At 49.0% G+C, this 25030-nt stretch overlaps 1 protein-coding gene across 12 annotated transcripts in view; it reads right to left on the minus strand.

Moving 5' to 3' along the window:
• Positions 1-215: 215 nt before the first annotated feature.
• The window catches only part of LRP8 (LDL receptor related protein 8), a 77601-nt gene continuing 52786 nt past the window's right edge, over positions 216-25030 (minus strand). For 7 of the 12 annotated variants that reach the window (XM_027609035.2, XM_027609012.2, XM_027608990.2 and 4 more), the window contains 11 exons: positions 23240-23414; positions 21002-21229; positions 18177-18295; positions 17783-17922; positions 16214-16355; positions 15073-15225; positions 13982-14206; positions 12294-12362; positions 8384-8556; positions 7143-7319; positions 216-4839 (listed from right to left, as the gene is read on the minus strand). In XM_027609035.2, the coding sequence (XP_027464836.1) occupies positions 4801-4839; positions 7143-7319; positions 8384-8556; positions 12294-12362; positions 13982-14206; positions 15073-15225; positions 16214-16355; positions 17783-17922; positions 18177-18295; positions 21002-21229; positions 23240-23414 (1640 nt within the window). In that variant the 3' untranslated portion in view covers positions 216-4800. Of the gene's footprint in view, positions 4840-7142; positions 7320-8383; positions 8557-10525; positions 11155-12293; positions 12363-13981; positions 14207-15072; positions 15226-16213; positions 16356-17782; positions 17923-18176; positions 18296-21001; positions 21230-23239; positions 23415-25030 lie in introns of those variants that run through there. The other 5 variants (XM_027609007.2, XM_027609017.2, XM_027609055.2 and 2 more) reach the window with 3 other exon arrangements.

Raw genomic sequence — 25030 nt, forward strand, 5'->3', positions numbered from 1 at the left:
TTTGGGGGTACTAAATGTAACCATGAGACTTTGGGTAGTTCCTTCACCCACTCACCTACAAAATGGGAACAGTAATATTGATAGTATTTATTTCACAGGATTGTTGAAGGCTAAAATAGTTTATGTTGAATACTGGGTACACATTAGGGACTCAATCAATGATAGCTTACCCCCCCACCCCTCATTAAAGCATCACAATGAAACAACACTTCAGATTTTAAAAAATGAATTTAATCTCTCTCTAGAAACAGTGCACTGATTTTACAAATGTTCACATTTGGTTTTTCGTTCACCAAGATGATGTCAGTATAGCTAGTGAGATGCAGCTTGCCACCCTCTGCTTCTGGAACAAAAACCAGACTGCAAAGGGCACTGAGTACAGAAGCTAACGAAACTCGGAATGACAAGACAAAAAGAGCAGAAACCGTCAGTGTGACCCAACATTCTAACATGCCTGTTACATCAAATACGGTCATTTGAGGGTGTTGGGGGGAAGACAGACAAGGAAAATTCATTTGGGTACAATGTGATGGAGTCTGCACACCAGTACTTCACCCCCAAATGAACAACGGCTGTACAGAACAAAATGCTACTTTAAAACACATGGTTTGTACAGGTATGTTTTCTCTTGTAATTTTTGTAAAAAAGTATCAAAACCTTCATGTTTTTAAATATATATATACATATACAGGTGGCTTTTTTTTAAAGTTACTCTTTATAGCACAAAGTGTTTGCAAATGCAGAGGGTTTCTGCTGATTCTTGACTATGCACATGGTGCATAGCCTGAATGAATAGCTTCCTGATTTCTTATATTAACTGAAAATTTGAAGCTGTAATTCCTCCACCTCTAAGTTCTCTGTCTCCTGAAAATCCCCAATACCTTGAAAATACAGTGTGAGGAGACTCCGATACTCTATCTTCATGCACTGATGGGAAAGGAAGTTATTTACTCTGAATGTTTTAATTCCTAACTCATTTATATTCTGTGAAATAGTACAGCTGGAGTTAGGGAGAGGAGTGAGGCTCACATTCCTGTGCTCTCTCCCGACGCCCACCAGCACCTGACTAGACAGTGCTTGGGATTCCCTCTGCAGGCTACCCATCTCCAAAATTTCATTTTCTTGGTGTTGAGAAAATCTCAGAGGCTCTTGACAACATGGAGTGCTTCTGTGAAAATCCCATTACCCTTATATTCAAAAAAAGGTCAACTCAAACATATGAAACACAGTCACTATTTCCCTTTGGCCACTGGAAAGCTGGAGGCTAAAGACTGTCATGTCTGCAAAGTGCTGGCGATGCATCCTGATGAACTCTCCATGATGCCCTTGGTGCCTCGTACACAATAAATGACTAAGAAATGTTTGCATAATTGAAGCAGAAATTAAACATAAGTATTCTATAAAGTGCTTACATTGAACCTGTCTTTCCATTCAGCCTCATTTCTTGCTAAGTCCCCCTTGAGCCTTTTGCTCATTACAATGAATTACATGCAGTTCCTTCCAGTCCTCATGCTGTTTCATGTCTCCGTATCCTCCTCTGCCTGGGGGGCAGCCCGGACACTCCGACTTAGTTTTCAAGACTTAGTATAAGGTCACTTCCACAATGCCTTTCTTGACCCCATTCCTCATCTCCTTATGTAGAAATGACCTCTCTCTCCCTTTGTGCCTTAAGAGTACTCTGAAAAGAATCTATTCCTTTTTTGTTTCCACATGTCTTCCTCTACTGTTACAGTGAACTCTGTAAGGACAGAAAACACTTGAGTGACCTGTCCATCTGCAGTGCCCAGCATTTAGTTGGTACCTGGCAAATGGTTTCAGTGAATGGATATACTGCAATCACAGAGAAAATTGGAAGGATCACAGTACTTATTGCCATAAATTTAATTCCAATCTCATCTTGAGGTTAAAGGTTACCTCAACCTATTTAATAAATAATCAGGCTATCAAGAGTAAATAAATAAAATTTTAGTTTTCTGTTTCTGGAAGGCTATTTCTACCAGCGTCTTCATAATTCCACTGAGAAGACAGGCCATTAGGTAGCAGGTTTGGTACAATGTTCAGGCAGCCCAAAGTAGTCTCCTAGAGAAGGAAAGGAAGGAAAAGGTCTGGGACCAGTTTCTTTTAAACAGAGAAAAAAAAATGTCCGATAAATCTTCTACCCTCCTGGCATTATGTCTAGGTTTCCTTCTGGCTCTATAGTCCAATGACTCTATGATCTGTTATTGGCTGTAGATACATGACAGCACAGGGGCAAAAGGCAACAGAAATGCAATTACACCTCAAAATGAGGTTCAGAAGCCTCCAAGACTAGAGAGGGAGGATGGACGTGACCTCCTCAGATTTCATCTTATTGACTACCATTGGACACGTGAGGACTCTGCAATTTGTCTTCCGTAGCTTGCTTCCATAGCCGCCTCTTCCAAACTGCAGCTGTAGCATATTCGGGAAACATGGATGTCTCTGAGAAAGCTGTGTTTCATCATCCTTTTGAGATCTCAGGCTGAACCATCCTGACTCCATTTTTGTTTTGTTTTGTTTTTTTCTGGGAAGGCCAGGATCTGACTGAAAGTTTAGAAACTACACATTAGTCACTGTTCTCATTTCCCCAGGGAATTCTATTTCTTTGGAGACGGGTCATAGAAAAAGTTGCTTGTTTTGTGTAAATCTCAATGTTTTTGTCATTTTTCTCCAGTCAAAAATAATTTTACTTTCCATTCTTGAAAGAATAGTAGTAAGTGATTAAGCTCCATAGGAGTTGGCCACCTGTTCTTAAAATCCTATTTGGTATTGGTCTTTAGGTCAATTGCCTCTCAGTGAATGTTTCAGGACTACAACACATGCATATCATGAGGAAATTGCTTGTTTATGCAGAGCATAGGGCCAAGGCTCCAGAACACAGTTGTTTTTCTCAGAAGTGAGGAGATCATGAGTGACGTTGAAGAAAGGTTCTAGGAGCAGGGTTACAGAACTCCCGAATGCCTGCCTGCAAATGTGAAGGGTATCAAGCTGGTGAGATATCCAAGCTTCATTGAGTTGGGGGCTGCTGAGGGGAGGGGTGTCAGAATTTGTTCAATTTGTTCACATGTCTTGTCCCTGGCTGTCTGGTGGGAGTGAAGTGGCAGAACAGCAGACTTAAGATCAGATCTTGGAAGAGAGAGCTGGTGGGGACAGAATTCCTTCTGGGACCGTAGGATTACGTTTTCAATGGCAGACCCCACAAAGAGAAAAGAGCACTTCTCCCACCTCTCCCAACGCCCAGCAAAAACAAAGAAAAGTGTCCATAATGAAAAAAAAAATCTATACATATACCCAGAGTTTTTCCTTTTATTTACAAAGTAGTAAACCAAATCCCTGTGTGAACATATATATCCAATATACGACAGTGTTGTAGATGCCATTTCCCCCTTGTAGGACTTCAAGTTTGGCCACTTTTTCTGACTTCAGCCAAAAGCTACTTTCATCTAAATGAACACATGATGGTAGCAAGCCTATGTTGTTTCCCCCACTTACAAGAAATGGCAGAGAGGAAGGGAAAGGGAAAGGGAGAAATAGAGATGTAACAGAGCCTATTCCACTGTCCTTACCCTCACCCACTGCATATCTCAGAGGTTCAGTGCCTGAGCCAGTCTCTACAGGAACCTTGGGCTGTTCTAGAAATGTCTCCACTTAGCTCTCCACGAGGAAGGATGGCACCCTAGGAGTGCTTCAGAGGAAACATAAGGAATTCAACCTAAGCGTCCTGAAGGAAAAGGAAGTTACTTGAAATGCCGAGCTTTAAAACAAGGAGCCAAGGTTCGGGTGTGTTCTCGCCTGAGCTCACGAGAACTTCTGGCACCATGTGAAGTCTGTGCACTGGCCTCGGACACAGAAGAGAAAGCCCGAGCGGGAGTCCCAGCAGCCACAGGTGAACTGAAAGGCTGTGCCTGACTGACTAGAGTCCCAGGAATTGCCAGAGGTGGAAAAGATCTGCCTCTTCCACTAGGTGTTTACACAAACCACAGCATCCATTTTTTTGAGCCGAATTTCCAAAGGCTTCTCTGAAAACTACAGATACCCCTCTGTGGACTGTTTCCCCATGTTTTTCTCTGTATGGATTCGAACAGCCCCAGGTGTGCCTCTTCTCTACAGATCTGTCTCTCTCACACACATACACATAGAAACGTAAACGCACACAGAGTCTGCATGGTGGGCCAATCATACCAAAAATAAATACTCTCGTGTCTCTAAATTATTTATAGAACTAATCTTATTTTTTGAAATATGCTAATAAATAATCTAAGTGGGGGAGGGAGTTGAAGTGTTTTCTCCTTTTTTTCACTTATGTTGATGGATAGCCACAAAGCATAATCATTTTATATACTAAAAAAAAAAAAAAAAAAAATCAAAACCCCAAGCTCCCCCCAAATCAAATACCCTCTGTAAATATAGTTTTAAAATGATGAGTAAGCTAGTGTACCATCAGCCCCATGTGGTTATGTACATCATGTTAGTCACTCAGCAGTAGCCATTCCATGAAATCCTCATGGGTAGTGCAACCAGTTAAAAAGTGTATAAAACATTATACATATAAAAACTCTCACATCCTTTGGATGTTTGCAGTTCATCATAACTTTGTGGTTACCTTTCCGCAACATAAATTAAAAAGAAATCTCTCTCTCTCTCTCTCTCTCACACACACACACACACACACACACACACACAGACCCATATACAGAAACCCCTTCATCCAGGCATACACCATCCAGAGAGTGTAGTGCATGGGACTGAATTCCATGAGGCACGAAGGGAGTGGTCCCATCCTCAGGGCAGTCCATCATCTTCAAGGCTTAATGCCACTCGCTGGGGAGACAGAGCAAAGAAATCACCATTAGACCCGCAGGAGCTATTTACTGAGTCCCCACCAGGCAGCAGGCATTCTATGACTTTATAGGCATTAGCTCCCATAATCTTCATACTACCCCAAGAGACAGGTTTGTCATATTTATTTTACAGATGAGGAAATGGAGACTCAATGAGCTTTAACATTTGTCCTGGATCACATAGCAAGTGGGCGAACTAAAATTTGAACCCAGACCCGTGTGATTCCAGAGCTGTCGCTCTCTCCATCATTCTCTTCTGCCTCGTTGTCAAGGAGTGCTGGGGAGATCTCAAGTTTCTCAGTCCTTCCTCAGAGGATTTTAGGTTTTTTCAACATTAATGGGTTAGCTCTGGCAAATGTTTAATCCCAGGCCATTAGCTACTTGTCTCTAGCTTGTGAGTCACAATTAGGCAGGCGATCTGCCGCACCCCTCTTAACTGATTATACAGAATCGGAAGGCAATACAGGTCAATTAAATTCAATCCCTCTTTCCCTCAACCCTACTTTTTAGTCATTAGATGCTAGACTTGCCCTGTCACAAACGGCTGACTGTTAGTGGGCTGAGCCCATTAACCCCTGAGCTGGTCTATTCCATTGGAAGAGTGGACAGTGGACTTAACCTCTTTCCTCTACCGACAAGAAATCTCTTTCTCTAAATACTCTGATGTTCCCCGGTTCTCTTAGAGAGTTCTATACAGACAACCCTTGAAATCTGCAGACAGTGTCTGAGTTCCCTTCCTTTCTTTCTGAGTGTCTTCTCCTACAGGCTACACATATGGCTTTCCCCAAAGGGGTCTGTTGTAATCCTGTTTCCCACTTTTCCATTTCCTGGGTACACTCCTTTGGGCAGACCCCGGTGTTTCAGTATCTTCCTCCTAGCTAAGTGAATTTGGGCTAACCACTTTACCTCTCTGAGCCGTGGTTTTTACCATCTGTCAGATGGGAGTAAGAACAGGACCTACCACACAGAGTTGTTGAGGAACCAAACGAGAGCATCTCTGTAGAGTGCTTAACACACGTGGGGTCCAGAGTATTCTAGATCAACCTGACCAGCATAATAAAATAGAACCAGACTAGCATTTCCCATCTGTGGACAGTCTACAGACAATAAAAAGTGACCCCACTACCTTTCAAATCATCTTTGGGTTATTTGTGGTTTTGCGTGAACGCCATGGCCTTGCTCTACTAGCACAGATACTTGAGACTCTCGTCTTCTAGCCCGGTTACCCTCCCTCTCTCTCCAAGACAGACCTCTAGACCAAAGGCAGTGATGCTGGAGCTACCTGAGGAAAGGGCAGCGGGGAGAACAGGTTGTTGAGCATACTGATTCTCAGAGCTCCCAGGCTATTTACCCCATGACGTAAGTGGAAAGAGCATGGACTTTTGTGTACGTACAGACTGAAGTGTTTGTCCTGGTTCTGTCACTTCTTAGTTGTGACCCTAGGCAAGTTACTCACATTCTCTATTCTCAGTTTCCTCATCTGCAAAATGGGGCTAATCATATCAACTTTATAAAGTTACTGTGAAGACTACACAAGGAAATGTACATAAAACACCGAGCAGTGTCTGACACACAGGAGGTTCTCACTAAACGTCCATTTCCTCCCTTTCCTACTCTATTTCTCTGCAGCCGGCAGGAGCTTATTCCTCGGGCCTTAGATACCTCAGGAATGGCTCCTCCAGAGGGCTTATTTGCTCCTTGGGACACAACGCCACTTGACACGTGTACAGTGCTTTGTAACTCACAAAAGCTCTCACACGCGTGCTGTCTCACCTGAACGCTATGGATTTAGGAAGCAAATAGAATGGGGGTTATCATTCTTATTTTACAAATAGAAGTGAGCAGAGAGAAGTGACTAAGGCCACAAGGCTACGGAGCAGTGAAACTGGGAGCCATCTCCTCAGGCTAAGCTCAATGCCTCTTCCACTGCCCCCCACCCCCAATCTGTAAAACTTGGTCAAGCACCTATTTGTGTGATTGGCCAAGGTTAAGTCTCAAGGCCATCTGCCAGCCCTCCTCACTTGCTCAACTTCATTTCCCATGCCTCCCCTTCATGAATAATGTGCTTCCATGGCAAGGCAGTCTGCTCTGCCCCATACTCGATCGTTTCTTCCTCAGGCCATTTCCTCGGTCTACAGTGAACTCATCTTTCCTCTTTGCCCCAACACCCAGCTTACAATTTGCAGCCTTCCAGGACCAGAATGCCTTCTAGGATTGGCTGCACCTGCCTAGGCTCACGCCCTCACTCACCAGCCCCTCAGACTCAAAGTGGCACTGCCCTACCTTGCACTTGACGACAGGCAGCTCGGAAAGAGGGTTCTTCGGGAGTTGGTGCAGCTGTGACCTTGGTTCCCCCGGCAAGACAAAAAGCTCCTTGAGGGCAGGGGCTGGGTCTTCCAGTTCTCTGGTCTCCCCAAGACAGGGCTCTGCCCACAGTGGGTGATCAAAGCTGCTGATTGCCTGACAGGGGGATGGACTGGATGACCTATGAGGTCACACTCAGCCCCCTGACTCTGCTGTATGACCATGACATCTGCTCCAGACACTTTGGCGGTCCTTGCTCCCCCAACAAGCCAGGCCCTATTGTACCCCTCAGCCTTTGCACCTGCTTCTTTCTGGAATGCCATTTTCCTCCTCCTCTTGCTGAAAAACTGCTATTAACCTTTCAAGGATACAGTTCATCTATCACAGCCTCTGTGAGACATTCCCTGCCTGGTTTCCCAAACAGAAATAACAGCTCCCTTGTCGATGGTCCCTCAGCGTTTGTTCAGCAAATATGTACTGGCTCCCAGTATGCTATGCTGTGCTAGGCCCCAGGGAAACAGATGAATTGAACGATCCTGCCCTCAAGGAGTTCACGGTCTAGTGGGGAGACCAATGAGCAAAAAGACAAGTTGACTACAGTGTGACAGGTGCTGGGACGGAGAGAGGCTGTGGAAGAACAAAGAAACCAGGGAAAGCTTCCTGGAAGAGAGACTCCTGAGCTCCACCAATGCACTACGCACACAGCTGTACAACAGTAAGTGACTCTCACCCCCCACCAGCTCCTCGGAAGTGGGTACATTCCTTCCTTACTTGTGAACAGCGCATATCCGGGGCAGCGCTGGGCTTGCAGCCAGCACACAGTGTTTGTGTGAAATGAACACATCTGAATTGCATGGCCACAGTTACCCTTCCGGGCCAAAGGTTCTGAAAACGTACTCAGCAGAAAGAAAGACATTTGGTTTCTTTACCCTAGGAACAGCCTCCAGCTACAAGGTGGTCCTGATACATTTCCACCCCAACCACCTGCCCCAGCGTTTCTGTGTCCCCAGGGCCTAGAGTAGTGTCTGGCGCATGGAAGGTTCTTGATAAATGTTGGAGGGAAGGAAGGAGGGAGGGAGGGAGGGTGGGCGGGAGGCAGGAAGGAAGGAAGGAAGGCAGGAAGGAGGGAGGGTGGGAGGGAGGCAGGAAGGAAGGAAGGCAGGAAGGAAGGAAGGCAGGAAGGCAGGAAGGCAGGAATTCTTCCAGCACGGGATACTTACTGCAGGGTAGACGTGGCCAGTCTGAGCGGTCCTCCCTATGTGCAGCTCATCTTCGTCCTCTTCTTCTGTCGTTTTCCTGTACACCGGGTTGTCAAAATTCATGCTTTTGGTGTTCTTCCGCTTCCAGTTTCTCCAGATCAGGTAGCCACTCATGCACAGCAGGGCTATTACCGCTGGAGAAAGGGACACAGCATGCTGAACTTCTGGTAGGCTCCAGCCCATTGCTCAGATGTCAGGGCATTTCTCGCCCCCTCTCCAACTTTCCTGCCCCTTGCTCCTCAGGTGGTTCTGCGAGTCCTTTTTCTGCTGCTTGGAAGCCCTGCTCCTGTATCTTCCTTTATTAACTGCCCATCTTTCACGACCCAGCTCAAATGCGAAGTCTCCTCTGCTTCTAGGGGAGCAGTCAGCTGCTCCCTCCTGTGTGTCCCCAGCCCATGGTACTGTACTTTATATGTGTGTGTACCCCCAACCAGACTGAGCTCTTTGTGGGCACGGACTGTGTCTTCATTGCTCTGCCTCGCTCAGTAACATGTACTGAGTGAATGAATGAATTTCTTCACCACACCTTCGTCCTAATGCTGCGGCTTCCTTGGAATTCTCTGAGAAAACCATCCTCTCCCCAGATGCAGGGTGGATGGTGGGCTGGGGCTCTGCAAGAAGAGGAGCATCTCTAGAAGGGGACACAGCAGGGAGACACTGGCTCTGATGTGCAACTGATGAACATATGAATGAGTGAAGGAGGACATTCTCTAACACAGCTGGGCAAAAATGGGGTAAGCAGCTTCACGAGATAGTAGGCGATCACCGTGAGCTTTCAAGTGGAGGCTGATGACAGCTATCCAGGCTGCTCGAGAGGGACTTTTTTACTTTGGTCATACTGTGATCATTGATACTCATTAAAGACAGGAACAAGGCCAGGACACCTGTCACCACCGCTACTGTTTATTGTTCCAGAGACCTAGCTTTGGCGTGAGACCAGATCAGGAATGGAAGAAGACACACAGGGGAGAGGGAGAAACCAAAGCGTTAGTATTATCAGTTCCGTATGTTCAGAAAATCTTGGAAAAGCAGATGAAAAACTATTAGAAATAACTTCAGTTCATCAAGAATTAAAAAAGGCAATAGCTTTCTTACTAATCAGCAATAACCAATTAGAAAAGGGAAAGGGATAAGAACACATTCACAGTAGCTTAACGAAAAACTATAAAATGCCTGGAATAACCTAACAAGAAATGTGCAAGTCCTATTTGATCTATACAATTTTACAGAAGGACATAAAAGAAGGCTCAAATAAATTGGGAGAAGTGTCATGTTCCTGGATGGGAAGTTTCAATACTGTAAAAATGTGAATTCTCCCCACGTCAACTTATATATCCAAAGACTAAGATTCCATCATTAAGATGATTCTAAAGTTTATCCAGAAGAGAAGTTGAAAAAAAAATCCAAGAAAATACTGCAAGAACAATAATGCTCTATTAGGTATTAAAACCTAGCGTGAGGTTGTTCTTACAGTATATAGGAACAGACAGATAATTGGTGAAGGACAATGAACAGCCCAGAAGCAAGTCAAAGTATGGATAGGCATGTAGTTTATAAGAAAGATGACAATTCAAGTCAGAGGGATGGATTACTCAATAATGGTCTTGGGAAAATGAAAGAGGCCTGTAGAAAAAAAATAGTTAAATCTCTACGTCACAGCATACTCTAAAATAAATTCCAAATGGGTTGGTGTCTAAATATAAAATAATATTTAGTAGAAAAATATATGGGGAGATATTTTAATAATTTACAGTGAGGCAGACCTTCCTAAGCAAAACACGAAACCCAAAAATTGTAACACGAAAGATGAACAGATCGGATACGTAAAATTTTTTTAAATTTATGTGTGGCAAAAAGTACCACAAACATATTTAAAAATCAAGTGGGAGTATGGAAAAGAATGTCTGTAAATGTGTATTACAAAGGTTTATTTATTTATTTAAAGATTTTATTTATTTATTTGACAGAGAGAGACACAGCGAGAGAGGGAACACAAGCAGGGGGAGTGGGAGAGGGAGAAGCAGGCTTCCTGTGGAGCAGGGAGCCCGATGTGGGGCTCGATCCCAGGACCCTGGGATCATGACCTGAGCCGAAGGTAGATGCTTAACAACTGAGCCACCCAGGCACCCCTATATTACAAAGGTTTAAGATTCATTATGTATAAATATTTCTACAAATAAGAATAAGATCAAGAACCAACAGAAAAACCAGACAAGACTAGGAATAAGCAATGCATTAAGGAGCAAATGTAAATGGCCATTAAGCTTATGAAAAGATACTCTACCTCATAGGGAAATGCCAGGGAAAGAATACTCATCTTTCACCCCTCAGAAGAGCAGAAATTAAAAATATTAATTATATCAGAGGGGGTTCTATCAGGGAAACAGAGTACACAAGCCCTTCTATCGAGTAGAGGATGGCAGGAAAGGGCTTAGTTTCTCTTTCATTAAACAATGTTCAGGGTGTTTTCCGCTTACTCTACTCAAAATCAGCCTGCCACAGTTTCCCCATCATCTTTCCTGTTAAAGCCTTTCAAGGCCAATTCAAATGGCATCTTCTCGGGAAGTACCACTCGCTCTCCTCCGCAGGGCATCACACTATTATAGCACGGTGTAATGCATATTAACACCACTCCTGCATCACTTTTGAGGACCAAGTCTGATTAAAGACTGAAGGCTCTTAAAGTCTTTTATCTTCTTCTTCCCTGGATCCTTGGCACTCAGCAGAGTCCCCTGCAAAGTGCAGAAGTTTTGAAAACATTCACTCACTAGCTCACCACCACACTGGGGATTTCCAGGATAAATGGGCAAAGTCCTTGTCCCTGAGGTGCCCATGGGCAAGCAAGGGAGAGCAACCTATGAATGGGCAGTCGCAATTCGAAGACCCCACCAAGAGATGAGACTGGTCCAAGAGACGGCATATTCAGGACACTATGTGAACAGCGGGGTGGGAGAGAATAAATCAGCCTCTGTGGTTCTCTGTGAGCTTTAACCAAATGTTGTATTTTGGCCATGTCACACTTCTAGTTCCAAACCCACCCCCACCCCGCTCTCCCATGCTAGTTCCCCTTCCTGGCTTTGCTTCCTGCTGTTTTCACTGCTTGGATTGCTCTGGATTCTTCTTCATTGGGCTGACTCGGCGTGAGTCATTACCCATCATTTTCACTCGGAAACCTTCCCTGCCCACTTCCCTTCTCTTCCGATTCTAAGTTAAGTACTTCCTCAGCGCTTCCACTGGACTGCCTGTGGTTTAATTTTAGACTTCCATGTCATCATCAAATTAGTTATCTGTTATGCGTGTCTCTCCAACAAGACTAAACTTCTGGAGGACAGGAACCGTGTCTTATTCATTTTTAACCACCTTCTCTCCACTTACCACAGTCTGCTACATCGCAGCTGCTTGATAAATGTTTGTTGAAAACCAAACCGAAAGGAAGCAAGACAGCACAATTTACTAAAGGAATGGCAAGCAGTGCTCCTCATTAATTCAACAAATATTTTATTTCCTACCATGTGCCAGCCACTGCTAGGAGCTGGGGAGAGTGGCGAGCAAGAGAGGCGCCAGCCCTGTGCCCACGGGAGCCGGCAGTTCGCCTTCACATGGTCGGCATTCGGAATGTGAACGCTGGGGAATAGGGAGGCATTGGGACGGTTGCCTGGGGCCAGGTCCTGAAGGGACTTATGTGCCAAGCTAAGAAACCAAATGGCAGCACTGGGAAGTGGGCAGGAAGGCTGCCGGGGCAGAAAAAGTCTCTGAGCCACAGTTTCCTCAATGGGACAGGTCAGTGTGCTAAGTGCTCTGTGCTAGTGCCTTTCCCCAGAGCCTGAGCTCGGTTTTTATCGTCTCCCTGGAGACTTGGGGCCACACTCACCCATGGGCACGAGGATCCCAATGACCGCAGCAGTGACTGTTGAGCCCATCTTGCCACCTTCATTCCCATCTGCAAAACACAAATGTGCAGAATGATGCTCCAGCACCATGAGCCCAAGTCCTTGCTGACTTCAAGCTGTAAGAACTACCCAACTGCTGCCCTCATTCCAAAGTGAGGATCCTGGCTAATGCCTAACAATTCAGTCTTTCCAGATCCCATCAAAACTCGGACAGAGGTTATCTTCATTTCACACATGGGGAAACAGAGTCTTACTGGGGTTCTGGGGACTCACAGAGAAGCTGCAGAGCTGGGACCCAAACCCAGGACATGTGCCCCAAGTCCCTTACCCTTCCCACAGTACCATGTGCTAGGAAGCTGCGGGGGGCGGGGGGGAAGTCCTTGGCGGAGTGAACACTTAGGTCTCTATGTTGCTAACTCTGACCGAGGCAAATACCTTTTCCAGCCCATATCTATTGCTTTGTCTCTGTTGCTTGGGTGGTTTGTCTGTTCGTCTGCATTATCAGCTTATTTTCAATAAGTAATTAAATGGGATGCACTATAACGTAGTGGCACCAACAGCACAGACTCCTGGGGTCAGACATCCTGGGTTCAAATCCCAGCGCTCCTACTTGTGTGGGCAAGTTACCTACCTCCTGGGGACACTGTGAAGGTCAAATGAGATAATTCACGTAGAGTGCTTCCTGCGCCCGGTGCCTGGCACAGCCTTGCCTGCTTCAAAGTGGGGGGACTGCCTGGGAAGCCTGCGGTAGCAGCGCCGCCCGCTCACTGCGCATGAGCAAGCACCGGACGGCGAGAGTCAGGCCCAGAGCAGCAGGAAGCCGGAGGGGAGATCCTGAGCTCCCGAAGCTCTGCCCCACACGAGAGGGCCAGGAACTCACGCCACCTGCCTCTCTGAACTTCAGGGTGAGCGCTCAACTCTGCAAAGCCAGGTTCTGCCAGCAGGATGGGCCTGATGAGAAAGGTGCTACCAAGCTGCTTGGCTTCTGGGCCACATATGGGAAAAAGTTTTAAAGATGGTTTATCTTCTTAAGTGAACTCGCCCTGGCAGGTGACCCAATTAAAAAGGTATTTGCTGGATAATGAGACAGAACATTTCTGGCCCATGAGAGTTACTGCTCCCGATGATTTCGTTAAGTGCTGAACATAATTATTTTCATGCCAGGGTTTGGAAAGAGGCACAAGCAGACCATAGTGATGGTATTACTACCTGGGGAACTGGCTGAGGGGGCCCAGAAGAGAGACCAGAGCTTCTGAGGTTTCCAGACCAGAGGGACACCCCCACATCCACACATCAGTACCGCGTGAAGCCAGGCACACGCCCAGCGACAGCAGAGGCTGTGCACGCGAGCCCTTCTGTTTGCACCACCTCCTCTGTCTCTCCAGGCAATCTCGTGAAGCAGGAGGGGGAAGGGTAATTATCATTCCCACTTTGTAGGTAAAGAAACTGAGGCTCAGAGATAGGAAGTGGCTTCCCACAGGACCCTCTACAAGTTAGGGGCACCTGAGACTCCTAAATCATAGGTGGGCACCTCTACCTGCTTCCTCAGAGAGGTCCAAGTTTCTGCTCTGGTATGATCTCTCCTTCCACATATCCTGCTCCCCCCCCCATCCTGGCTTCCTGAAGGCCCCTCCCATGTCAGGAAAGAACGCAGAACTCATTTCCTTACAGTGCTGGGAGTGGTTGCTGGTCACAGGGCTTGGGGTAGAGGGCTTGATGCTGGGAGCCCTGGGGACACCAACTGAGCTTGGGACCACAGCTGCCAGGCTTGGTGTCTCTGTGCTGCGGTTCTGGTAGGTGAGGCTGTGGACAGTGGCCCCAGGGGTTCTCGTGGTGTCGGCTGGTGTCCTCGTTGTGGTAGGAGCTAATGTCGTAGTTGAGGTAGATTGAGGTGCTGGAGGGGAAATGTCACGGAGGTTACTCGGACAGAGAATTCTCTTGCTTTATGCCTAACTTATTGCCTGTATGAATTATACTTACGAAGTTATCCTCAAGGCTCAGCTCAAAATGCCAAGGCTTCCCTAAACCTCCTGAATGGGCTCTGACCGTTAGCTGAATCTCAAGCACTATATGTTTATACCACACATTGACTTGATTAAGACAGGTCATTAAAACAAGGCTATAGAATTAGGTGTGGGCAAGACCACCGTAAAAGGCTGGGAGAGGGGGAGATCATATAAGTCTAGAAGGGTTTTTACATGCATATTGATACACTGCTAGATTTAAATTCTCAGTCCACTTTAAACAACTGAACCTGGAAATCACAATACATAAATCTGATGTAGCAGATACGTGCTCAAACCAAAGGCCTTGGCCCTGTATCCAGACTGGACACTGAATATAAACGTATACGGTTGAAGTATTAACTATTAGTCCCAGTCATATCACAAAAGGGCTTCTATGTCTTGTGTTCAGTTCTAGGTGAGGAACAGGCAAGCTCACAGTCTCCTACATAGAAATAGTAACCGAAGCCACAGGGATAAGGATTCTTAATTTCAGATCTTCAAGGGGCTCCAGAAACCCCCGAAATTGAATTTAAAATGTTGTATGTACACGTGCATTTTTTTCTTGGAAGTGAGAAGAGAAAGCCTTGGAAGGACCCTGGGAGACACCAGCATTCCAGGAAAGTAAAGGAGGCAACAAGCAGCCAGAAAAGAAAGACAAAAACCGGGAGCATATGGCGTCCCAGAAGCCAAGGGAGGAGTTTAGCAGGAGGGGTCTCGCATTGCCAGGGGCCAGCGTCCTGGTAGGTCTGCTTACCTCGGTAGCACCTCTTCATGTCTGGGCCCAGCCACATGGTGTCAGGACAGGCACACGTGTACTTGAGAGAGGGGCTGGAGATCTGAGGAGCAGGAAGGCACAGGTACTCACAGCCGCCATTGGGCTGGGCACTCAGCTCGCAGGCATCTGCAGCTAACGGCACAGAGAGACAGAGAGGGAGAGAGGGAGAGAGAGGGAGAGTGTTGGAGCAAAGACAAGACATGCCAAGTCCTCCCTTCTCCTGAGGATGAGGTCCTTCCCACTCGGCTTGCTCCAAAAGCCTTTCTCTCCTACTTTTATTGGGCACCTCCCAGCCTTGTACCTGGCGTTCCTCCCCAGCCCCCGCCCCACCCCCACCGCTTTCCTTCAGTCCTGATGACAACTCTGAGAGGTGGGTGCATGCTCCAGAATGACAGATACCAGACGCCTAGGCTCAAAGAGCACAAACTGGTCCAAGTTATAACTCTAGCAATTTTACAGCCGGAATTTAAACTGAGGTCTGTTGGATTCCAAAGTCTGTGTTTCGCCCACTATGCCACATGCCATGTCTCTTTCTTATTTCACCTTCCAGGTCTAGAATCAGGCACCAAGCTCATCTCCTCTTTCCCCTGTGCCTTCCCACCATCACCCTGCGGCCACAGCTGAGTTACAGGTAGACTGAGCATATATCCTAGCAACAGAGCCCGGGGTGCCTGAGGAGCAGGATTCCCGGCTTCTGGTCCCAACCGATGAGCCAGATTGCTCCAAGGCCCTAGGATACATTAGCTTATACTGCTGCAAAATGGGTACCCATCAAAAAGGAGGCGATGTGCTCCCTCATGGCAGAAAAAGCTCTTGGAATCAGACAGACCTGAGTTTGGGTTTTAGTTCTGTCATTTTACCTTTCTGAGCCCCAGCTTCCTAAATGAGAAAATAATACCCACTCTTTGTAGGCACAAATGGGACTTTACATGGTTTTTATACCCAGCCTTATTTCACCAAGAGCTGAAGGAAATGAGGTAAAATGTGTGACAGCAAACGAGAGGGGCTGCTGCCATGTGTCCTGGGGGCACTGGGATGTTGTGTTCCGTGAACGTGCATACAGCCTGACTAGTGCAGGGAGAGGGCGTGGGCAGGGGACCCGGGGCCAAGCAAGGCTCACCTCTTGGCTGCTTTAGCTCATGGAAGATGACAATGTCATGTGGGTTATTGAGGTTCTCAGCAAGGACGGCGATTTCCAGGCCATTGAGGCGATTTGCACTGAAAATGGCCTCATTCTCCAGGTCTGTCCAGAACACCTTGTCCTGTGGGGGTACAGATGCGGAGGATGGGAGCTCTAGAGCCTAAAGGCATGACCTCAGTCTGAGGGCTTGGCCCCAAACCACTGTCACAAGAACTGCCCTTACATCTCCCCTGAGCTCTCCTGTCCACAAATTCATGGGGGGTGGAGGGGTGGGCTCTCAGCCTCTAATCTGTGGCATATACTCTTGTTCTTTCTGTCACAGAGGGTTATTTGTTGATTCTGCACTTTGTCCTGAAGACTGCTCATTAATGCTGAGCTAGGCCTGCTTCCTGGAGCCCCGGAGAAACCCAAAGTTGGGTCTCGATGACTGTTACCATTGCCGGGGCCTGGGACCAAGACTGGAGGGGATGTATGAGCTACTGAGGACTATTCCCTGATAGGTCCTCCTACAGCCTTCGGGTACACACGTGTAAATATGCATCCAATGCTTCGTCCGTATCAGCCTACAGGTGCATCTGCAGGCAAATCCACAATTATAGGTACAGCCATGCAGCTTCATGCACAGATCTGGACACATACCCACACATACATACCAAAGCAGACACCTAACTAAGTCTTGCTATAAGGATTTACATATTCACAAGCACCAGCACATACAGAAATGCATGCTTGTAAATGGATGCATTTATGTGTACACAAGCATATATACTTTACACGTACCTGCCACGTATATGCACAAGCCCATACACGTGTCTGAACACACCTGTCTTTCGAAGCAGGGGCTGGACTTGGAGGTGGGGCTTTGCCCACAATTTCAGAGCAGTGCTGAGTGATGTCACTCTAAGCAAATATGGCCAATGCCCACCAGAGACCACTGTCCCCTTGCTTTCCCTCCCCTTGGTGGCAGAGTTAGTGTAGGGGAAGAGATCGATGTGGTGAGACCTTGGTTGGTTCTGGCTTCCTCATTCCCCAAGGAGAAAGGTTGTTAGGGTCAGAACACACGCACAGGAGGGGTTGGACGCTTCACCCTCTAGGGAGCTTCGTGAGGACGGAGACGATGTCTGATTCACTTCTAGGACCCCAGGGTCCAGCAAAGGTCAGTGGAAGGGTGCTGAATTGAATAGCATCTCTCAGGCTATTTCCAGCAGTAGATTCTAAGGAGATGTATATTCCTTCTTCCTTCCCTCCCTTTATTGGGTACCTTCTGTACATGGGGGCACAGTGCCAGGTGCTGAGGGTTCAGAGAGGAAACACACGTGGTCTAGCAATGTACCTGTGACAAGCGCTCTGAAAGGGGTCTTGGGAAGGAAGCACGGGACGACAGGCTGCGAGGCCTGTGTGCAGGCAGCCTACACACTGTGTACACAAAGCTGGATTCCCTGTGCCTTTGTTTCCATCTGGACCAGTCTCAGACAGCCATCCTATTTGAAAAGCCTTTTCTAGGCTTCAGCTTCCTGACAGGGCCATGTCTCCCCTCCCGGGACTCACCTCAAACACAGCTATCCCGAAAGGGTGGCTCAGGAAGTCAGGGGAGGAAATCAGCATCTTCCTGTTGCCTCCACTGAGATCAATGCTGGATAGTTGGTGAAGCTTGGAGTCCACCCAGTACAAGCGCTGGTTCAGCAAATCTTGGGGAAGAAAAAGGGGGCAGGGGATCGGGTCTTGAGTTGGGATCCCAACCAGGATCTCTGCTCCTCTGTGCCCACTTCCCTACCCATATTTCCAGGCCAGGCCTCCCATGGAGGCCAACCTGGGGCAACCATCCAGAAATACAGGCACTGGCACTATAAGGGGATATAAACACAAGACCCATGGAGCTCCAGATGGTAGTCAGCACCAGGTAGTGGGACAGGCCCCCCAATCCAGGGGAGGCAGGGCTCACCCAGGGTGATTCCATTGGGCCATTCAATGTTGTCTGATACCAGTGTTTGCCGGTCCACACCATTGAGCCCAGACTTCTCGATCTTGGCCTGGTACCCCCAGTCAGACCAATACATGAACCTAAAAGAGAGAAGAATTCAACTGGAATTTTAGTCAGGGGGTGGGGTTAGGGCGGTCTGGGTCACAGGTCTCAATGACCCATTGAATGTTGAAGATTATGCTCAGTGGGGACTGGGCAGGCCTCTGAAATTCATTGGAACCATCGAATCTAAGAGTTAGCAGTTGTGTTAGCTTCCCCTCATCTGAGAGCCTGGGGAAGCCTATATTCCCTGAGAGTCCACCCAGCCTCAGCTGAAGAGTCTCGGAGCCCCTCTCTCCCACTCAGGCAGCTCTAACCAGAGCCCTAGAGGCCAGAGCAGGAAAGGCCCTTGTCAACCCTCTCTTACTTTCCTGGTCCATAGAAGGGAAAGTGGGCGGCTTACCCGGGGTCTCACAGCTGGAACTCGGCCCAGGGTTTCTCTCTCTTTTTTCTTGAACGTTTATTGAGTACCTACTGTGTGGTATGCAATGAGCTGAGAGGTTTCACCTCATGTACTTACAAATGCAGCCATCACTGCCCCTCTAATCCCGTCCCTCTAGAGCAGGCAAATGAACTCTCAAAAATGGAAATCAGTTGTCACTCTCTGGTTTCTATACTTTATGGTGGTTTCTCCTATTGCCCTTAAAACAAAATCCCAAATCCTTCCCACAGCTGACAGAGCTCTGCCTGCCTCTTTGTTGTCCCTCCCACCACCACCCTACCCTTCCAAACCCCACACGTGCCCCACGGGGCTCCAGGGCACCAAGCCTTTATGGGACAGGCCTTCGCAGAGCCTCGGGCCTCTCCCCATCCCCGAGCTCCCTCTGTGTGAATGTCCTTGCTGTACAGAATCGTTCTCTATAAGTAGGTTCACCCTGTTATCATCTCTGAAAGCACCCGTTCTTGCCTTCCTACCACTTATACAATCAGTTATTTCTGTGTGCATTTGGGTGGTGTGGTGTATTTTACTATCTGTTGTCCCCACTAGTCTGTAAGCTCCACTGAGAGCAGGCTGTCTGTCTTGTTTCCTCATTGTGTACCTGGCAGGTCGCTCATGTGTGACCCAGAACGGGCTCTTATTTAATATTTGTTGGACAAAGTAATGTTTTCATTCTAGCCCTACCACAGCCCCCGGAGAGTGTAATTAGTCCCATTTTATAGATGAGTAAATTGTGGCTCAGAGGGGTTGACTTCCCTCAGATCACACTGTTAATAAGTAGTGGAGCCAACCTTCAAATTTATATACAAATGCAAGCTGAACTCTAAAGCCTGGAGGCTTCATTCTTTCTAAAACTGCCTCTGCTGAGACCTGGTGTCAGGCCAAGGCTGACTTGGGGCTGGGGGGCTGAGTGGTTCTGTTAGCAGCTGTGGAGTCACTCTTTACCCATCCCCATTTTGCTCTGTACACCAAAAACCTGACCCATGTGTGAACCACATCAACGGGCTTGGCTCCCTAGCCTTCTGACTTCCCGTTGCATTCAGCAAAATGTCTGAGCAGGAGGAAGGAGAGACTGAGGTTAGGGTGTTAGTTCCAGACTCCTCTCTACAAAGTTGCCTCCGGCTGGCTACTGCTCTCAAGATGATCCTCTTTCCTTCCCAACCTGGGTACCCCTCCCTGCTCCTGCCCCTCAGGCCAAGGGCTGCTAAGGGTGCACTGGTAGGGACAGTGCATCAGACCGCACCCACTCCTCTGTAAATAGTCCCTTGTGAGTCCTCCTCAAATTATCTGTATTTGGGTGTGCGATGGGTTTCCTGCTGGGACTCGGACAGATCCACTGGACTGGAGATGGGCTGGGTGAAACTACGTGTGGGGGCACACACAGGGAGCAGGGCTGAAGTGGGGGTTAAGTGAGACGACTCAGCATCAGTAGGGTGCCTGGTCCCGTGCTGCGCGCTCCTGTGTGGGCTCATTAAAGTGCAGCTGTCAGTCCCTGCCCAAGGCCTCACGCGTTCTGTCAGGTGCCACCCTGGCCCCCAGCCGCCCTCACTGGAAGAAGAAGATTTTCTTATCCCCATTTACAATGAAAGAAACAGTAATAGGAAGCAGCTAGTGATCCTGGTAAATTAATATGACCACAGCTGCTGAAAAACCATGCCTTCCTGGGACATCCCTCCTGAGGAAGGGAGGGAAGGGGCCTGCTCTGTTCAGAATCACTACCCCCAAAATGGAGGTGTGGCCAGAGCCGGGCAGCCTGGGTGGTGACAGGCCCAGAGACTGTGGGCCCAGGGGTGGGCAGCCTGGAGCAGAGCAGACCTGGTCCCTCTCGGTCCTCATTATCTTGCTGGCTGTCTTGTGGGGCAGGAAGTAGACACGTTTGATGTAACTCCAGAGGCCAATGGAGAAAGTCAAAGTTAGGCAGATTTGGGGATCTGAGGAAAAAAAAAAATCCTGACCACTAATAGACAGAGCTGCCTTGAAATGAAATGGCCCGTGTGGGAAATAACGAGCTCCCTGTCCAGCCCCAGGAGCTTTTACTAGGCAATCTCTAGAGCCCGGCTCTGCTCTGTGATGCACTGATTCTATGATATGATGAGTGAGTGGCAGAGTTCAGGAGAACCCCGGTGACCAGTGCCCAAAGAGCCCTTGGTCAGGGGTTAACAGTCTGAGGGGCCCACATAGACTTTCTTCCCTTGGGCCGTCTGAGTGGCCCAGGGCCTTCCAAAGTCCTCAAGATAGCTCTTATGACAGACACAGGAGAACTGAGTGCCTACTCAGGGAAAATGGGAAGTTTGGGTGGGACACTCACCCTCTCAGGGGGTCGACCGCGATGGCCCGGGGTTCACTGAGGTCACGGCTGAAGAGAGTGCAGCGGCGGCCGCCATCAACTGTGGCCACAGAGATTGTCTTGTTGCCTGAGTCAGTCCAGTAGATGTGCTTGTGGACCCAGTCTACGGCCAGGCCCTCCGGAGAGTGCAGCTGCTCATCCATGAGGACCTCCTGCTCCGCCGGGTCGCTGGCCTTGTCCATGTAGGCGCTAGGGGTAACCAGAGTTGGCCATGGGGCGGGTGTTCTACCCATGAGTCCATCTGGACCTGCCTGGGCACCCTTCCCCCAGCACCCCCTCCCCTCTAGGCTATGGCAGTGGATTTTAGAGGAACTTGGCTAGTTCCTGGGCCACCAGGGGCAAGCATACTGGCTTGAATCTGCCACAGCCCCTGGCCTGGAGGAGCTCAGTTTAGTGGGGGACAGGGATTTATAGCCAAGGAATCACAGTACAACGTGATTACAGAAAGCATCAGAGACTCTAGCAGCCAAGAAACGGAGACTCCATTATCCTGGAGGGCTGGAGGTGGCTCTGCAGTTGAGTCCGGAAAGACTAGCTCAACCAGGAGCACAAGGAACAGAAAGCGGAAGGAATGGCATGTGTGAGTGCCCAGAGGTGTGTGTTCTGGAACAGTGAGGCATTTGGTGGGGGCAGAGCTGAGTATGTGGGATACAGACTGGAAGTAAGTGTAGGCAGGGGCCGCAGGCCATGCTAGGCAGTCAGGATTTTATTCTGGAGGGAGTGACTGAGCAGGTGACAGGTCATGGTCAGAAAGGCATGTTGGATCACTGCTGCGCTGATGCACTGGAAGGGGAGGAATGGAGGCAGGGAGACTGGCTCGGGGGTCATTACAGCAGCTGGATGAGGGATGAAGAGAGTCTGCAGAAAGGCTGTGTCAGTGAGAACGAAGAGAAGGGGCGGAGAACACAGCAGACATTTAGAAGGTAATACTACCAGGACTTTCTGTCTCCCAAATGCTGTTTTTCCCAAGGCTCTCTCCTCCCCAACGTCCTCCCTCTGGTTGATTAGATCCACGGCGCCCACTGCCACCCACAACTCTGACTCTCCCATCCTGACCACTCTCTTAAGCTCCAGACTGTAAAGCCAACTGGCACCCCTTGGATGTCCCACGGATACCTTGAACTCATGTCCCAAACTGCCCACCCCCATTCCCCTCCCCTCAGCCAGCCTGAATGGCCAACACCCCACCCGATCCACTGCTCCCAACTCAGAGAATGGCAGCACCAGCCACGCAATCTCCCAAGCCAGAAATCTGAAACTCCCAGAATGCACCTCCTTCGGCCCCACACCCAGTCTATCATCAAATCCTGCCTCTTCCAGGCATAACTGCGATGCAGATATGGCTCTAGCTGCTTCTATGTGTGAGTGCAAACTGAGTACATGTCTGTACACTGGGGGTGTGGTATGCTTCTAGTTGTCAGTGAGTAGCACTTGGTCTATCTGCTTCCATCCATCCATCCATCCATCCATCCCATCATTCTTTTAACAGTCTACCCCATGCCTGGTTATTGGCAGTCCTGCCACGTGGATCTCAGGACAAAGAAAGGACATGACATCCAAAAAGGGGCCCGGATAGGGAGGCAGGCTTGTGGGATTTGAGAAAGACCTATGGGAGGACCTCCTTGTGTGTGTGAGGGGCCTTCTGAAGAGCTGAAGTCCACTGCCTATGGTGTCAGACAAAGTAAAGGGCTGGACTGGGAGTACTGCCATCCAGGAAGAGTTCCCTGACACCCCAGATTGGGTAGGAGGCCCCCTCTGTACTTTTCTCTCAGGATCAGCATAATAGATGTCACTATGTTATGAGTGACAGGTCTGAGTCATCTTCGACTGAGTCATCCCCAGGATCCAACACACAGATACGTGGGCTGCTTCAAATGTCCTCACCAAAGCCAGAGCTTCTTCCTTCCTGGCCTGGGGGAACGGTTCCTGTGTCTTGCACTGCCCTGCCGGGCCGCCAGAGGTCAGTCAGAGGCCGGGGGTGTGGGCTCAAAGCTGCTCTCCCCACAGAGCTCTGGGCCTCGGCCAGCCCTGGGGAAGAAGGCCTGGCAGTTCCATATGCCCTGTGATCCTGCGTCCTTTCGCAAGTCCCCGTCTGTCCCCTGGGGATCCTGGAGGTGGAGGGGGCACAGAGCCCCCAGCCCCCATCAGGCCCCTGCCCCCGTCCAGGCCTGGCTGCGGGACACCTGCCACTGCGAGCACCTGTAGATCTTGCGGTAGGAGAGGTCACACCAGTAGATGCGATTGGTGGCAACTTCGACATCCAGTGCCACGACGTTCTTGAGCATGGGGATGAGGCGCGAGTAGTCCCGCTTCACCAGGTCTATCCTCCGCACTTCATGCCGGTTGGTGAAGATCAGCGACGGGCTTCTGCCAGCTAGCATGCGGGAAGGTTGAGAGAAAGGGTCAGTGCAAAAGGCGGGGCTTAAGATGCAAAGTACCATGTATAACGGAAGGATCTGTATTCTTTTTACTAGACACACACTCCCCCTATTTCCTCCTAGGCTTACGCTGAGGGCCTTCTGTGGTGTGACCCCAAGCTCCCTGCCTAGCCTCACCACTCACCCCTAACACACCTTGACTCCAGCCACCAGACCACCTATTAATGACCTAGCCACGCGGGGCCTGGCTGCCTCGGGCCTTTGCTCAAGTGGTCACCTCTACCTGGAATGCACTGCTCCCCAACTCCCCTGCTTAGGGCCCCACTGCAATAGTTCACGAAGGGGCCACGTGAGCATTAAGCGTTTTAGAAAGGGGACTGAGGCTGGAGTGCGAGGACGAACATCAGAACTAGGGTGAGGGTTAAAAGAGAAGACGCAGTCTCAGACTCCTCTCCCTGAAGACTGAGGCTTTAGTTTATGTGGAATGTGTTCGGGGACACGAAAACAGATGAAGCTTCGGAGGCTGGCAGGGATCAGGAAGGATCCTGGGAGCTGGGTGTAGAGTTTGCACTTGACTCTGAAACAGTGGCAGGGATGGGATATTTGCAATATACACACGACTACCCATGCACACACACAAGTCATTTTTAGACTTAGGGTATTTTAGGAAGATCACTAGTGACCGAGACATTCCTGGCTACTCGTATGAGGGTCACTACCCCAGAGGCCTGTGAGGGACCAGCACTTAACTCAAGTTTCACTCCTGCAGCCTGGTTTTAGATGTATGGGGCTACTCCCAGGTACCAACACCTGTACCTGGAGCTGCACGGGCCTTTTCCCCGTTTTCCAGCTGACGTTTCTGCAGGCCACCTGGTCCCTGTCACTGTGCATCTATGCCAGGCTAATGAGTTCCCTGGGGGCTGGGTAGGTGATGGCCCGTGCCCTGTGTGTGATGATGGGCCAGGGGAGGGGGGAGGGGAGGACGTGGTACCCTCAGAGAGTCCAGAGAAACAGAACTCCGGGTGCAGGAGGGAGAAAGGAGAGCCGACTTCAAAGCCTTGCCCCTGACTGTGCCATTTTCCTCATCCCAAAACGAGAGCAGCGACACTATCCTCCGGAAGGCAGGAGCTGGGTTACAGGGTATCTCGAGGCCGTTTCTACTGAGAACGGTCTGTGATTGGAACCCAGTGTGCAGATGGTTGGGATTTTTGTGTGACTGCACTTTAGATGTTCCTCTGCGGGCCTTGTGGTTACACGGCAGTTGTGTGTTGTCTCCACTGCACGTACATAATCCCCGTGTGGATGACACGCGCCCCACAGGGGGGAGTGGGGGGCGGCGAGAACAGGCTGCACGTGGCGTGTGAGGCGCTAATGTGTGTGTTGCGTCTGGCGCAGTTGGGGTGGTACATTTGGGGTTTGCAGGCTTCGTGTCCCTTACTGAGGCCGCTGCCCTCTTACAATCCACACACTGTGCTTTGTATGTGTGCATCTGAGCTCCAGACTCGTACGTCCAGCTGCCTCCTACCTCCGCTCGGATGTTGGAACAGCTTTCTTGGAAACTCAGCATGCCCAAATCAATGTACTGTTCTCCCAACCCTGCTCTTCTCACCAT

This window comes from Zalophus californianus, chromosome 4 (genome assembly GCF_009762305.2).
Source record: "Zalophus californianus isolate mZalCal1 chromosome 4, mZalCal1.pri.v2, whole genome shotgun sequence".
NCBI classification, from domain to species: Eukaryota; Metazoa; Chordata; class Mammalia; order Carnivora; family Otariidae; genus Zalophus; species Zalophus californianus.